Here is a 16,791-nt window from a genome sequence, read left to right as displayed (position 1 = left end):
TCTTCAGAAAGTTTCAGAAAAAAATCACAGCGCTCGCTTCCTATATTAGGAGCATAGATATTATAAAAAGAAAAACTATTATTGCCTATTATTAAATCAGCTCTAAGAAGGCGTCCTGGTATTATTTCTAAGAAAACTGGATTATCTTTAACACGCTTTGAGAATAAAAACGCAACACCAGCACTCACGTTCGTACCATGACTAAGACTAATACTGCCCTCCCATTCATTTATCCAATCTGTCTCATTACAGGCATCAGTATGAGTCTCTTGCAACAAAATTACATCTGCTTTTTTAAGTTGTAAATACTTAAATAAAGTCACTCTCTTTCGCACATCCCTACATCCATTTATATTTAAGGATCCGATATTAAAGGATACCATCAGGATGAAAAAAGATAAAATGAATAAATGCCAATATAGATGTAATTTCCAATACATAATAGGCTACCTCTTTAAGGACTTTTCTTTACTCTTTTTCTGACAGCACTTACAAACTTTTTTTAAACGATAACGCTTAGGCTGATCTAATTCCTCAAGTGTTGCTTTCTTCATAGCCATAGCAGAGGAATCAATAAAAAGCTTCAAATCAGGAAAATACGTTTCAATCTTTGGTTTTCTCTGTTTTTTTGTAGCATTCAAGAATTCATCCAGCTGTTCCAAACTATAATACCAGATCCTCTTTAATCGCCCAACAGTACTTTCCTGAGAATTGAATTCATCCAATTCATCAGTGATTAAGTCTGAACACTCACTATCCGGATCACTGTCAACATCCTGTGATATTGGTTCAGCATCATTTTGGGACATATCCCTATTTGATGCCTGCACCTCATCCAAGACATCCCTCACTTTAGACCCATCTTGTTCTCCAGATTGTTCTACCTCCTCCACAATCTCTACAGGGTCATTCATTCCACTCTGTCTAGCATCAGGAATGATCGCATCCGTTTCTGTAATCTCAATATTGCCACCCTGAAGCAACTGTTCTCTCATTTCAGTAGACGCGTCAATTTCCGCATTCAAATCAACTGCAGCGCTTTCTATAGTCGGTTTAACCAACTCGTTATTCTCCAAAACAATTGAATCTTGCACTGAACCATTCTTTGCGCTTTGAGCCTCTTTCACAACAGGACAACCTGTTTTAATATGGCCGTATTTTCCGCAAACAAAGCATTTCATAGTCTCAGTAGTGATAAATATTGTATAGTCCTTACCAAACACTGTCAATTTAACAGACACATCAAGCATTTCAAATTCAGCGCTTAATATCATCAGAGCCTGACGTCTGAAAGACATGACATGTTTCAACTCTGGATTTTTCAGTCCTAGAGGAATTATTCTAATCTGCCCAACCAATTTTCCATAACGAGCTAAGATAGACTCGAGCGCTTTATCAGAAATAAACGGAGGTACGTTTGACAACATCACTCTTTTAGAAAGACTAGACAAAGGTAAAATTGGAACAAATACATCCTGAACAGTTAAACCACACTCCACCAATTGACTAACCATTTCGATTTCCTTCAGAAAAACGACAATTGCTTTATTCATTCTTGAAGCGGACATTATGTTTTGTGCACCTATTTCTCGACCAATAGCGACCAAAACACTCTCAATAGACACAGACTCATCTGACGGCATGCACTTGCACGCGTGCCGAGCAGACAAACAGGAAAATCCATCGGAATTGGAGCCCATCTTTATCAGATAAACTGACAAAAATAGCCACTATAACACCTTCTCCTCTAACTTACAGCAATATTCAAAATAAATAAATAAACTCAGAAAGGAAAAGTTCAACTCACTCAGCAACTCCACACACTCCTTGCTCACGCGCTCCCCACAAACACGCCGCACATGCGCACAGAGAGAGAGAGAGAGAGAGAGAGAGAGAGAGAGAGAGAGAGAGAGAAAGAGAGAGAGAGAGAGAGAGAGAGAGAGAGGGGGGGGGGGGGGGGGGTCTTATTTGCGTCACTCCTTCATTACTGTGCACTTTTTTTCTGCACAGCGGCTGATTTGTAGTTTGTACCACCAAAAGTTTCTCTGAGTTTTCGTATTTCCCATTCATTTCCTGTCGGTCATTTTTGAAGGAACCAAGTGTGACACTTTTTTTTTTTTTTTTTTACGACCCTTTACCATATCCGAATCATGTCTATGATTATTTTGTGTGTGTTCACAAAGCTAATACAACAAACAAGTGTCATCCCATTCAGATGAAGCAAAACAATTAAATTAAAAACGTGTTCGGTCATTTTTAAACCGAAGAGGATCAGAGAATGTCAACATTGAAAAGTGGAAGATTAATCAATTTATTAAAGAAATGTTAATTATTAGAAACCTTTTTGTCCCTGATATTATTATTTTTTCTATTTCTTTTTCCTTTTTTATATTGTGCTCTGTTCTTTAGGACATTTATTATAGTTTTGTTTTGCCTTATTGTAATGATATTTACTGCAATACAAAACTTTACTTCCGCATTCCTCGATTCCTATGGAAGTCTGTGGGTGTTGTAACTCTGTCAGTTCAAAAACACTGTTGTTTTAATATAACATTTATACTTTGTGTATTTGTGTAATGTTTTGTCTTGTTTGTGATGTGGAGTAATTATATATATATATATACTATATAGTACTGTGCAAAAGTCTTAGGCATGTTAATCATTTTTCTGTTTCTTCATGTAATCACAGACGGACTCGATGATGGTGAGATCAGATCATACCGGCTGTTGTCAGATTCCTTGTGCATACACAAATCTCACTGGATTATTACAATTAATGGCAAAAAGAATGTTTGGAAATCTAAACTGATATTTCCTACTGACACATTACAGCAAAATATATAAATAACTGACTTAAAACCATCTTTTTGGAGGGGGGGGTATTAACATGCCTAAGACTTTTGCACAGTACAGTATATACTGGGGAGAACATTTATGTTTTAGGATTAGCATGTTTAATCAAGCATTGGCTCACCTGTGATGTTCACTGATTTAACTGAATATTTATTTATTGTGCATTTGGACTGAAGTAAGTATCACTTGTAATTTATTGTTTAACTGAGTGTCTATGAATCACACATAAAATACTGGTTTTGGTTTTCCTGGTCAAACTATAATTGTACAGAAAATGAGCTCTCAATAAAATGTATTCATTTGTCTCTCATTTGTGTTGTGTGGATGTGTAATTGTTTGGTTGGACTCCTTCTTCAGACCCGAAAACAAGCTAGAGTTTAACAAGCAAAGTTGGTGATCATTGAGTAAAAAAGTTAAAAACTATTAAATAACTAATACATAATATATTTACCAAGGACAAAATATGTGTTTATCAGAGAGTTCATCTTACCCCAGTTTCTCCAGTTTACAGTGAGGATCCTCCAGTACAGCAGAGAGCAGATGAACTGAATCTCCTAGTTTATTCTCAGACAGATCCAGATCTCTCAGGTGTGAGGGGTTTGATCTCAGAGCTGAAGCCAGAGCAGAACAACCTTCATCTGTGACTCCACAATCCCTCAATCTGTAGAGAACAATGACACACTCTTCACTCTCTCAGTTCAGATCAGATCAGTTTAACACAAGGGTCCGCAGCCGTACTGCAGGGGGTTCGTCAATTAATGCTTGATCACAAATAATTTTTTGTTAAAAAATTCAAACATGGGTAAAAAACATCACAAAGTCAAATTTAAATATAAGCACTCTCAAACGAATGCAAGATCTTCCTCAAACAACCTTCATCTGTGACTCCACAATATTTCAACCTGTAGAGAACAATGACGCTGTGTAAACAGTGTGTAAAATGACCATTTTATTAAAGATTGCAATGTGTGATGTGATTTGAATGTAGTGACAAGCAATGCCTCTATATTCTACACTGCTTTATAAAGGATGCCGGTTCTCCATGAACTTGAGGAGAAACTGAGGGACAAATACCATGCAGTGCTGTAACTATGGAGTGATAAAGAGATAACATTAATAACACCTGAAGTGTAACTTTATCAATTAAATGTACTATATTTTGGTTCAATAATATTAATTTAATATTTTGAAGATATTTTTTGTTTCTAAATATTTGTCCAATAACGATCCATTAATGGCCATTTAAAAATAAATAAATAATTATAATATGTTTATTACTTATATTACAATTGGATTTCATGCTTAGCATTTAGCATGCTAATATATGCTATTGCTAATTAATAGTTTCGTAGCAATCTAATACAATCTTATAATTCAGTCATATTTTTGTTCAATAATATTTTTTTATTATTATTTCGAATTTAGAAAGGTTTCTATGGTACTATATGCAATAATTATATAAAAAAAAATGTATGAGCATTTTGTTCCATTAGAATTCATATTTTTATTTGTATTATTATTATTTTTCAATAAATGCAACATGTCACATTAGTGCAGGCCTTTAAAATCCATTTTTTGAAGTGAGAAAAGCGTCATCCAGTGGCGTTAAAAAGTAAAAACTTGTGTAATGTCGTGTAACCGCCTGTAGGCTGTACTGTTGCTCCCTATATAAATACATAGAGAGGCTTTTTGACTCCCATTGTTTTTTTTAGACATGATTTCTCCATTTTATTAGTTTTTTTTTATTATTTATTTAGATATATATTTAGACATTCTAAAATACTATTTTTGTCAAGGTTTAGATATTTTTGTTACATAAGTTTCCGGTTTTGCATTATGATTACAATCAAACAATAACGTTTGGTTAGAAAAGGAACACAATGCAAGCATTTTTGTTAATCAGTATTTGATCATTAAAAAAATCTAACAAAATAAGGGATGGATAGTGATAATTCAAAACACTTTATACAGACATTTTGCAATTAATTGGTATTTTATTCAGTTTAATTCTATAAATGGTAATAAAACTTCAGAAGGGAACAGCAATTATGATCTAACAGCAAAAACAATAAAATAACAACAGCAAACAATCATTATCAAACTGTAGGTTAAAAAACAGGAATAAAAATTGAATTATAGAGAGATTTTGTTGCATATGCAACAGATATCAGGAACACCTATTAGGCTAAAATAAGACCAAACAATTATTGTGTGTGTGTGTGTCTGTGTGTGAGTGTGTTCGAGAGAGAGAGAGAGAGAGAGAGAGAGAGAGAGAGAGAGAGAGAGAGAGAGAGAGTGTGTGTGTGTGTGCGTGTGAGTGTGAGAGAGAGAGAGAGAGAGAGAGAGAGAGTGTGTGTGTGCGTGTGAGTGTGAGAGAGAGAGAGAGAGAGAGAGAGCGTGTGCATTTGAGCAAGAGAGTCTCTTTTGTATTTTTTTATTTATTGATTTTATTTAGCATATTCTCAAAGTTTGCTGTTGCAGTCTTACCAGTTAATTTCTTTGTGTGTGTGTGTGTGTGTGTGTGTGTGTGTGTGTGTGTGTGTGTGTGTGTGTGTGTGTGTGTGTGTGTGTGTGTGTGTGTGTGTGTGTGTGTGTGTGTGTGTGTGTGTGTGTGTGTGTGTGCGTGTGCATTTGAGCGAGAGAGTCTCTTTTGTATTTTTCTTCATTTATTGATTTTATTTTGCATATTATCAAAATTTGCTGTTGCAGTCTTACCAGTTCATTTCTCTCTGCGTCTGTGTGTGTGTGTGTGTGTGTGTGTGTGTGTGTGTGTGTGTGTGTGTGTGTGTTTGTACCACCAAAAGTTTCTCTGAGTTTCTCGGATTTCCCATTCATTTCCTGTCGGTCATTTTTGAAGGAACCAAGTGTGACACTTTTTTTTTACGACCCTTTACCATATCCGAATCATGTCTATGATTATTTTGTGTGTGTTCACGAAGCTAATACAACAAACGTCACCAAGTGTCATCCCATTCAGATGAAGCAAAAAAAAATAATTAAAAACGTGTTCGGTCATTTTTAAACCGAAGAGGATCAGAGAATGTCAACATTGAAAAGTGGAAGATTAATCAATTTATTAAAGAAATGTTAATTATTAGAAACCTTTTTGTCCCTGATATTATTATTTTTTTCTATTTCTTTTTCCTTTTTTATATTGTGCTCTGTTCTTTAGGAACCCTGGGGGTGGGGGGGGGGGGGGGGGGGGGTATTAACATGCCTAAGACTTTTGCACAGTACTGTATATACTGGGGAGAACATTTATGTTTTAGGATTAGCATGTTTAATCAAGCATTGGCTCACCTGTGATGTTCACTGATTTAACAGAATATTTATTTAATGTGCATTTGGACTGAAGTAAGTATCACTTGTAATTTATTGTTTAACTGAGTGTCTATGAATCACACATAAAATACTGGTTTTGGTTTTCCTGGTCAAACTATAATTGTACAGAAAATGAGCTCTCAATACAATTTATTCAAATGTCTCTCATTTGTGTTGTGTGGATGTGTAATTGTTTGGTTGGACTCCTTCTTCAGACCCGAAAACAAGCTAGAGTTTAACCAGCAAAGTTGGTGATCATTGAGTAAAAAAGTTAAAAACTATTAAATTACTAATAAAGAATATATTTACCAAGGACAAAATATGTGTTTATCAGAGTTTATCTTACCACAGTTTCTCCAGTTTACAGTGAGGATCCTCCAGTACAGCAGAGAGCAGATAAACTGAATCTCCTAGTTTATTCACAGACAGATCCAGATGTCTCAGGTGTGAGGGGTTTGATCTCAGAGCTGAAGCCAGAGCAGAACAACCTTCATCTGTGACTCCACAATCACTCAACCTGTAGAGAACAATGACACACTCTTCACTCTCTCAGTTCAGATCAGATCAGTTTAACACAAGGGTCCGCAGCCGTACTGCAGGGGGTCCGTCAATTAAAGTCCCTGTAAAGGCAATAAAAAAAAAAAAATTCTAAACACATTATAAAAGTTAGAAATGTATTGCTAAAACATATTACGAAGACTGTGAACTGTGAAGTACTGAATTGTGGAGTTAGACCGTTAAACAGTTTTTCACCATTGCTGTGTTCCGGATTTTTTGGGCGGGGCTAAAACGGGGGCTCGATGACGCACCGGAGCCCCTGAGCTCCTGGACACGCCCCTACTTGATGACGCACTGGAGCCCCTGACGCTGGCCCCTCCCCTAACAATATAAATAGAGCACAATCACAGCAGTTTGCCGATCGCGAGTTACTGTCAGTACTATTAGTTACTACAGCCTACAGTTTGCTAGCTAGCTATGCCTTCGTCACGGAAATGCATACTACCTGGATGCGATCACGTACAAAACAGATCGGTGTCCTTATTAAAATTTCCGAAAAACGATCACATCAAGAAGATGTGGATTAATTTTGTGAATAAATGAGTGAATAGGTGAGCCACCTTGATGGAGAGCTGAGGATCACCGCCAAAACCCGCCTCTGTAGTGATCATTTTACACGGGATAGTTTTATAAACTTTCGTCGGAGACAACTGGGATTCACTGATAATCCGCTGTTACTGGTGAATGGGGCCGAGCCGACTATCTCCCGCCTCGGTGTTCATACTCCCGTCGCGCCGACAACTCAGTGCCGGCCCGAGCCTTTTGGGGGCCCTAAGCAGAATTTGATTTAGGGGGCCCCCTCCCACCACGCGGAGTCACCTGTGCTTGACGACACAATGTCACGCTATAATGTTGCATTATAAATGAATAAATATAAATGAATACAATGAGGTTATGTATTAATAAAAAATAAATAAAAAATAGATACTTAAAAAAGTTGTAACTTTTTCTTTACTCTTTTACTAACTCTTGGAAACTTCTGAAAACAAACTGTCACAAAACATATAAAAAAAATTATTTGCAAAATATCCTCCAACGTTTGCAACACTTTGCAGTTTGAATGATGTCTTGTATGAACATGACGGAGTATGTTTTTATGTTTCCACTGTTCGATCGCGCCCGCGACTCACACACACACACACACACACAACATATTCCAGCTTTGTAATCTTCCACTGTGATGTTTCCAAGCACATTTTTGCGCGTGTGAAGAGGATGATTTTTTTCCGCCGATATTGGAACGTGAGTGAAGTACAAAGCCTATGATAAAGAATAGTAAACTATTCCCAATCCATCGCGAATGTTGAAACATTTTGATTCTAATGAGAGAGATACGTGAGCCCAACGCCGCTTACTTTCACTTTCGCTTTAAATTATTTCGTTTTGGCTTGTTTATAGTTATTTTTTTAATTCTTGTTCTGTTCTGAATATCATTACATTTAAAGGATAAATCATTGATCAAATACAATTTTTGTGACATGGCTTAACATTACCGTGACTTTGCGCACGAATTGTCTATGCACGCGAGGTTATGCGCATGACTCAAACACTGGCAGACACAGCAGCAGTTGTAGGCAGGTATATTGATCATGAAATCAGAATTTTCTTGTCTTGAATTATTAATCCTTTCATTCATTTATGTCACTTGTTTAAGTTAATTAATATGTAAAAAAAATTAATAAAAAATTAATAAAAAATAAATAAATAAAAACTCGATTGGGGGCCCCCTGGTGGCGAGGGGACCCCAAGCAGCGCTTAGTTCGCTTATGCCTCGGGCCGGCCCTGCGACAACTGGTGCCATCATCAGCAGTGCGTGCCCACCAATGAGTGTAAGTTGCCTTGTGTGCTTATGTTATAATTATAGTAGGTAGTCCAGGCTCGAACATGTATGGCTTTGTAAAACCAATTAAGCTGCTAGGAGCATCCATTCCGGCTGTAGCGGTGACAGCTGAGTGTGGCGACGGCAGCTTTCCTGCGAGTGGGCGTGGTTTCAGCGCAGCCAGCGGACACGCCCCCAGCGTTTGAGAGCAGAGACTCCTGCTCATTTTTTCAAGATTTTGATAGCTTATTTTATGTACTTGCCGGCTTTTTTATCATTGAAATTTGTCTGGGTGGCTAATAACACATTTTTCTGTGGTGTGACAAACTCAGAACACATACTTAATTTTGACTTTACAGGGACTTAAATGCTTGATCACAAATAATTTTTTGTAAAAAAATGTAAACATGGGTAAAAAACATCACAAAGTCAAATTTAAATATAAGCACTCTCAAACGAATGCAAGATCTTCCTCAAACAATCTTCATCTGTGACTCCACAATATTTCAACCTGTAGAGAACAATGACGCTGTGTAAACAGTGTGTAAAATGACCATTTTATTAAAGATTGCAATGTGTGATGTGATTTGAATGTATTGACAAGCAATGCCACTATATTCTACACTGCTTTATAAAGGATGCCGGTTCTCCATGAACTTGAGGAGAAACTGAGGGACAAATGCCATGCAGTGCTGTAACTATGGAGTGATAAAGAGATAACATTAATAACACCTGAAGTGTAACTTTATCAATTAAATGTACTATATTTTAGTTCAATAATATTAATTTAATATTTGAAGATATTTTTGTTTCTAAATATTTGTCCAATAATTATGATCCATTAATGGCCATTTAAAATAATATTTTTTTTCTAATATTTGTATTACTTACTGTATATTACAATTAGATTTCATGCTTAGCATTTAGCATGCTAATATATGCTATTGCTAATTAATAGTTTTGTAGCAATCTAATACAATCTTATAACTCAGTCATGTGACACAAATATAAGAAATTGAATGAATTAATCCAGTTAGGGAACCATATTAAAATCACTTTAAAACTTCTTCATTGGGTTACTTGGAAATGACTTGATTCCACGATGTTGACATTATGTGAACAAATTATCTTTGTTGAACTTAATTGGTTCATGTGGAACTGATGTGCATGATTCAATCATTTAAATCCAACACACTTTTTCAGTGCATTGTTTTCTGTATTTTAAAAATAATTTTGGATTTACTGTAAATCCTTAAGAATGTCAACATTGAAAAGTGGAAGAATAATCAATTTATTAAAGAAGTTTCAATTATGAGAAGAACCTGAAGTCTTTTTGTCCCTGATATTTTTCCCATTTCCTTTTTATATTGTGCTCTGTTTTTTAGGACATTTATTATAGTTTTGTTTTGCCTTATTGTAATGATATTTACTGCAATACAAAACTTTACTTCCGCATTCCTCGATTCCTATGGAAGTCTGTGGGTGTTGTAACTCTGTCAGTTCAAAAACACTGTTGTTTTAATATAACATTTATACTTTGTGTATTTGTGTAATGTTTTGTCTTGTTTGTGATGTGGAGTAATTATATATATATACTTTATACCATGGTCTGGGTGAATACTCGATTCTGATTGGCTGCAGGGTGTCCATTAAAAAGTGATAGAGGACACCTAGTAAAGGAGTTCTGGTGAAACTTACTGTTTACCGTTCGAAATTAATAAATAAATGCGCTGGCTACATCAGCTGTGAGTAACCATAGCAACAGGCAGTAAACTGAAGGGTTCTACGAGCTGAGCGGACTATAAATATCTCCGGTTGCTAAATAAACCGTCAGGCGTAACCAGGGAAACCAAGTTATTGTTTGTAAAAACTTTAGATTTCGATTGTAAAACTAATTAAAATATAAACTAATGTTTTAAAAATGTGTTATTTGGCAAGTGACCATGGTATAAGCGGGTTAATGCCCTTCGAGGTGTCCATTGTAAGGTATTAATGGACTTCGCTGCGCGTCGGACGGTTCACGCCTCGCCGTCGTCCATTAATACCTGACAATGGACACCTCGTCGGGTATTAACCCTTACATATAGTAATGTGCAAAAGTCTTAGGCATGTTAATCATTTTTCTGTTTCTTCATGTAATCACAGACGGACTCGATGATGGTGAGATCAGATCATTCCGGCTGTTGTCAGACTCCTTGTGCATACACAAATCTCACTGGATTATTACAATTAATGGCAAAAAGAATGTTTGGAAATCTAAACTGATATTTCCTACTGACACATTACAGCAAAATATATAAATAACTGACTTAAAATTATTTTTTTTGGGGGGGGGGGGGGGGGGGGGGTATTAACATGCCTAAGACTTTTGCACAGTACTGTATATACTGGGGAGAACATTTATGTTTTAGGATTAGCATGTTTAATCAAGCATTGGCTCACCTGTGATGTTCACTGATTTAACTGAATATTTATTTATTGTGCATTTGGACTGAAGTAAGTATCACTTGTAATTTATTGTTTAACCGAGTGTCTATGAATCACACATAAAATACTGGTTTTGGTTTTCCTGGTCAAACTATAATTGTACAGAAAATGAGCTCTCAATAAAATGTATTCAATTGTCTCTCATCTGTGTTGTGTGGATGTGTAATTGTTTGGTTGGACTCCTTCTTCAGACCCGAAAACAAGCTAGAGTTTAACAAGCAAAGTTGGTGATCACTGAGTAAAAAAGTTAAAAACTATTAAATTACTAATAAAGAATATATTTACCAAGGACAAAATATGTGTTTATCAGAGAGTTCATCTTACCACAGTTTCTCCAGTTTACAGTGAGGATCCTCCAGTACAGCAGAGAGTAGATGAACTGAATCTCCTAGTTTATTCACAGACAGATCCAGATCTCTCAGGTGTGAGGGGTTTGATCTCAGAGCTGAAGCCAGAGCAGAACAACCTTCATCTGTGACTCCACAATCACTCAACCTGTAGAGAACAATGACACACTCTTCACTCTCTCAGTTCAGATCAGATCAGTTTAACACAAGGGTCCGCAGCCGTACTGCAGGGGGTCCGTCAATTAATGCTTGATCACAAATAATTTGTTAAATTAAAAAAATAGTAAAAAACATCACAAAGTCAAATTTAAATATAAGCACTCTCAAGCAAATGCAAGATCATCCTCAGTTGATCCTGTAATAATATCATACTGGCAAACTCTCAAGTGTGTTTTTGTGTTTGAGCTCTGGAGAACGTCAAATGTTTTTACAGCGGTGAGAAATGTAGCCAATCACAGTCATGTTTGTTGGTCTATTGAACGCAGTGGCCAATCAGAGGTGTTTCATTTTGTCAGAATCCACTCACCGAGATATAAAGGCCCTGTCCTAAATGGCACACTTCATATGCACTTTCAGTCTTGTAGACTTACAATGGCTTCTGCGTGCCCTTTAAGTCCATGAGACCCTACAGGGATGACATCAAACCTGGAAGACTAATTCGCCACTGGTTGCCTCTAATTTATGGAAGCTTGTTTCCGCCACAAAATAAAACAATTTAAAAGATAATTGTGACTTTTTATCTCACAATTCTGACTGTTTTTCCCCTCAGAATTGCAAGGTACAAACTCGCAATTCTGACTTTTTATGTCACGCAATTGTGAGTTTGGCCCTGTCACAAACGGCACCCTAAACACTCGCGGTCTTCCTCTGAGTCCGCACTTTCCTGACGTAACACCGCTTTGACTGTCGGGAACAAGTCTGATGCGGAGCTCGCTTCAGTGCGCATTTAGGGCACATATCGACCGCAGAGGGGCGCTCGTGAGTACCCTTCTGAAACCTAATATTACTAAATAGGACACCCTACCTCTATTCACAGTCAGCTTTCCTTTCACATGAAACCCCCCAAATGCCAGCAAACCAATGAGAATGCTATGGAAGCTTATGGGTAGCAATATTCAATTTGAAATGTAATATGCAAAATGACAATGCAATATGTAAAATGGTAATGCATTTCTGTATTTAAACTTACATTTTCCATTACATTTGTGCAACTTTTGGTGCAAAATGAAAATGAAAATTCAATTATATAATTTACATTTGCCATTTCATACACTAGTTTTAATATGTAAATTGAACATTTTAATGCTTTATAAGTTGCAAAAGTAAAATTAAAATGTATTACAGAAATGATTAGATATGTTTAACATGTTCAAACAAATAATGTAGCAAAATGATCATTCAAATGTTATTTTTCTTAATTGCATTTACACCCACAGTTAAGACACTTGCAATTGCATTTTCATTAAATGTCCCGCAATGAATGAAGCAAAATTCATTGTGCAAATTGAAAATGCATTCCACCCTGTCAATCACTGCGTGAAGTTGGCCCCGCCCCCTTCCTGTCAATCACTGTGTGAATATGGAATATGACTGTGGAGCGGTGCTTACTGTGAATGTACGAATTATACTGCAGACAATTTAAACAGAGCAGCAGGGGTGTGTCTAGAGGGGGGGCACGGGGTGGCACCGCCCCCCCCTGGAATATGATTGCCCCCCCCTGGTGCCCCCCCTCCAATCTCATTGGGCTAGATTTACTGTCAACCTGAAAATGCCCACCGCACCATTGGACCAGAGTGCTGTCAATCACTGTTTGATTAGCGAGCACAGTTGCGCGTTTTTAAAACAGGAGGAAAGAGACACCACAACACGTCAGTGTTTACGTATGTACACACTAAATTATATATGACCTCGGAGTGCTCAGTGTAGAGTCACGGAGAGCCAAGTCGCTGGACATGGATGAGTTTATCAAACTATTTGGTAGCCAGCAAAAAAAATAAAAATAAAAAAATATGCAGAATACAGAGCAGAGCATAATACATGTGATGGTGCAGTTAACCCACAGGAACAGACACATTTCATGCTGAGAATGTTTACACACACACACACACACACACACACACACACACACACACACACACACACACACTTAATTTTTGTGTTGAAAATAAAGTAATGTAAAAAGTAAAGTAAATAAAATTATGTTAAATGACTAAATAATGTCTGTGATTTTTATTTTGTATTTATTGGAACAGAACTGTGTTGTCTAATCCATGCAAAATACAAAAAAAATAATACCATCTATATTAGAGCACGTGGCATTGCACAAGATTTTGGAAATCGTGCTTAATATTTTCTAAACCAGTATTTATTTTCAGTTGAATTTTCTGATTGGCCCCCCCTGACTGGTTCTTGGTCCCCCCTGTGCCCCCCCTGTGCCCCCCCTGTGCCCCCCCTGTGCCCCCCCATTTATAAAATCCTGGAATCGCCCCTGCAGAGCAGTGCAATTTTTTATATGTTAGGTTGACTATTTTATAATTATTTTTTATTACGGCTATAATGAACAGGCTGCAAGATTACAATGCTGGAATATGTTGTATGTGTGTGTGTGTGTGTGAGGTGTGTGTGTGTGTGTGTGTGTGTGTGTGTGTGTGTGTGTGTGTGTGTGTGTGTGTGTGTGTGTGTGTGTGTGTGTGTGTGTGTGTGTGTGAGAGAGGCGCGGGCGCGATCGAAAAGTGGAAACATAAAAACATACTCCGTCATGTTCATACAAGACATCATTCAAACTGCAAAGTGTTGCAAAACGTTGGAGGATATTTTATAAATAATTTATTTAATATGTTTTGTGACAGTCTTAATAGCTTTTCCATTAGTACTAGAATGAATAGTAGAAAAGTAATTTTCAAATTCTTTAAGGAATACTGAGAAAAGGGGCTTTTTGTTAGAAAACTTACACTTATGGATGTGAAATTTGACTAATAAAATTAACAGATTAATTACAAAAGCCTCCTTAATCACACTGTTATCATACTTTGAATATCCAAAAATTACATTTTCAAAATGCAAAACTAAATTAGAGAGTACCTTTTCCTTAATAAACAGACACTTCATACCATAACTTTTTCACACGACTACAATGCCAGAAAATGTGGGGAACTGTTTCCAAGTGCAAAGAGCAAAACGAGCAACTTACATCAATGTCTTAAACTTACTAAGGAAATGTTTGACAGTGTAGAATTTGTGCAATATCTTGAAAGATTTCTTTCACCTTGTTTGTAACAAAAAACTTAGGAGGTAATAACCAGACACTTTCCCAATCAAGATCATTAACACATTTAGTCCAATAAGCAATAGAGCAAGATTTGGTGACAACCTCCTTTAAAAATAGAGAACGAATAGATTGGTTATTGTTTTTGTACTGTAAAAAACAAATATTGCCACATACTGTGTCAGCTGGGTTAATTATGGCCATATCAACTGATGACAACACACTTCTACATAAGGAAATTATACCAGAATTGATTGTAGAAAATACAAGAGCAAATTCCTTGGGAGTCAGGAAAATTAAAGTGCAGAAGAAACTCGTCATACGTCATAAGGTATCCTTGAGAGTTAAACAAATGACAAACTAAAACAATACCCTTTTCAAACCAGCTTTTAAAAAAACACTTTTGTGTTTATACAAAATACAACGATTATTCCAAATAAGAAAACGGTGCAGAGAGAAGTTGTGCTTGTAGATCAGTTTCCAAGCCAATAAAGATTGAGCATGAAAGGCAGAAAGTTTCACTGGCAATTTGTCAATTTTATAATCACACATTAGTAAAAAAGAAAGATCCCCAAGTCGGTCAAAAATTAAATTAGGAATAAAATTCCACAAAGAAGGTTTTTTCAAACAAAATTTTAACCAATTAATTTTGAGGGTATTAGTATGCTCAATATTGTATTGAGATGATGTTCTAACCTGTGTAGTAGTAGTACTGATAAATAGTAATAAGTAATTATTGATGTCAATGAATGAGTCAAGTAATTGTCTCTGTAATTTTAATCCTAAAGCTATAATACAATTATGGTCTGTAAACAACTTAACATACCAGTACACATTCAAGAGAAAATGCTAAAATAATAACAGCATCAAGAAAAGAAATCTTGTCAGATGTCAAAAAAAAAAAAAAAAGTGCATAAAGATATTTTGTCTGGTAAGAGTTCCTTCTTTAATGGCTCATTTTTCCACAGTGATCTGTACATAAGGTTCCTCTTAATTTGCTGTTCAGTGTCTGCAGGACATGTACGCACATACATTTTTTTTTTTTTAAAACCCACTGAATTTAAGTTTAAAATACAAACTGATCACATCACTGATGAACTCTCTTCTAGTGCGCATGCATATATGGCGTCACCTAAACACACACCACCGCGCATGCGCGTAACAGCGTCCAGTACGTGTTGGATCTGATCCAGCTACGTCATCGTGCTACAGGCTGCAGAGAGGACTTCTTGAGAGTAGTCGAGTGCAGGCGGGGAGGACCTGCAAATGGACACGTGAAGTCGGACACTTTCTGGTTCCCGTAGTGACCGCTCACGTGGTGTTTGCATACTTTACCACAGCTGAAGTGAAATAAATTCAATATTTGCCAAATAATACACAGATGTTTCAGAGACATTTTCACTCAATACTTTATGTACTGCTTCATACAGCGTCTGTTTGAACAAGAATAAAGTTCAACATAAACTTCTATCAATGAAGTGGAGTCTACATTTTTTAATCAGTTTTAATTTGATAAACATGACACAATATAACATCGCAACTACATGAAAAGAGTATTTGCTGTTATAAAAAACTGATTTGTGAGCTTTAGAGGAACTAAAGGTTTTCGAATAAACACGAAACACACGTGATCGTTGTCATGCGGTGAATCCGGCCAATCGTGGAACAGCTGTGTCGTCATCAGAGCTCGTGCAGCCGCTCTTGAGAAGCTGCGCTGGCTGAGTTCTCCGGCTACTCTCGAATCGCTCTCGCGGTACTTTGATGGCATATGTCACAGTCACATGGCGTCGGCACTGTATCAAGTCGGACAAAATTTCTAACCGGCATGCACTGCTTCAAGTCAGCCGCCGATCGGTCTGCGCAGAGCTGTGTGAAGTCGAACAAGCCTTGTGTGAAGTTGGCCCCGTCCCCTCCCACCCTGTCAATCACTGCGTGAAGTTGGCCCCGTCCCCACCCACCCTGTCAATCACTGTGTGAAGTTGGCCCCCGCCCCCTCCCTCCCTGTCAATCACTGTGTGAAGTTGGCCCCGCCCCCTCCCTCCCTCCCTGTCAATCACTGTGTGAAGTTGGCCCCGCCCCCTCCCACCCTCCCTGTCAATCACTGCGTGAAGTTGGCCCCGCCCCCTCCCACCCACCCTGTC

The 16,791-nt window shown here is 37.1% G+C and overlaps 1 protein-coding gene across 1 annotated transcript in view; it reads right to left on the bottom strand.

Moving 5' to 3' along the window:
* Positions 1-3,439: 3,439 nt before the first annotated feature.
* The window catches only part of LOC309510179 (NACHT, LRR and PYD domains-containing protein 3-like), a 43,652-nt gene continuing 30,300 nt past the window's right edge, over positions 3,440-16,791 (bottom strand). Inside the window, exons 8-10 of the mRNA XM_082191234.1 lie at positions 11,363-11,533; positions 6,521-6,691; positions 3,440-3,514 (exon numbers count right to left, since the gene is read on the bottom strand). Coding sequence (XP_082047360.1) covers position 3,514; positions 6,521-6,691; positions 11,363-11,533 — 343 coding nt within the window. The 3' untranslated portion in view covers positions 3,440-3,513. The remainder of the gene's footprint in view (positions 3,515-6,520; positions 6,692-11,362; positions 11,534-16,791) is intronic.

The sequence above is a fragment of the Leuciscus leuciscus genome, assembly GCF_965113295.1.
Source record: "Leuciscus leuciscus genome assembly, contig: SUPER_11_unloc_4, whole genome shotgun sequence".
NCBI classification, from domain to species: Eukaryota; Metazoa; Chordata; class Actinopteri; order Cypriniformes; family Leuciscidae; genus Leuciscus; species Leuciscus leuciscus.
The sequence above is the reverse complement of the archived record's forward strand: the minus strand, read 5'-3'. Positions and strand labels throughout refer to the sequence as shown.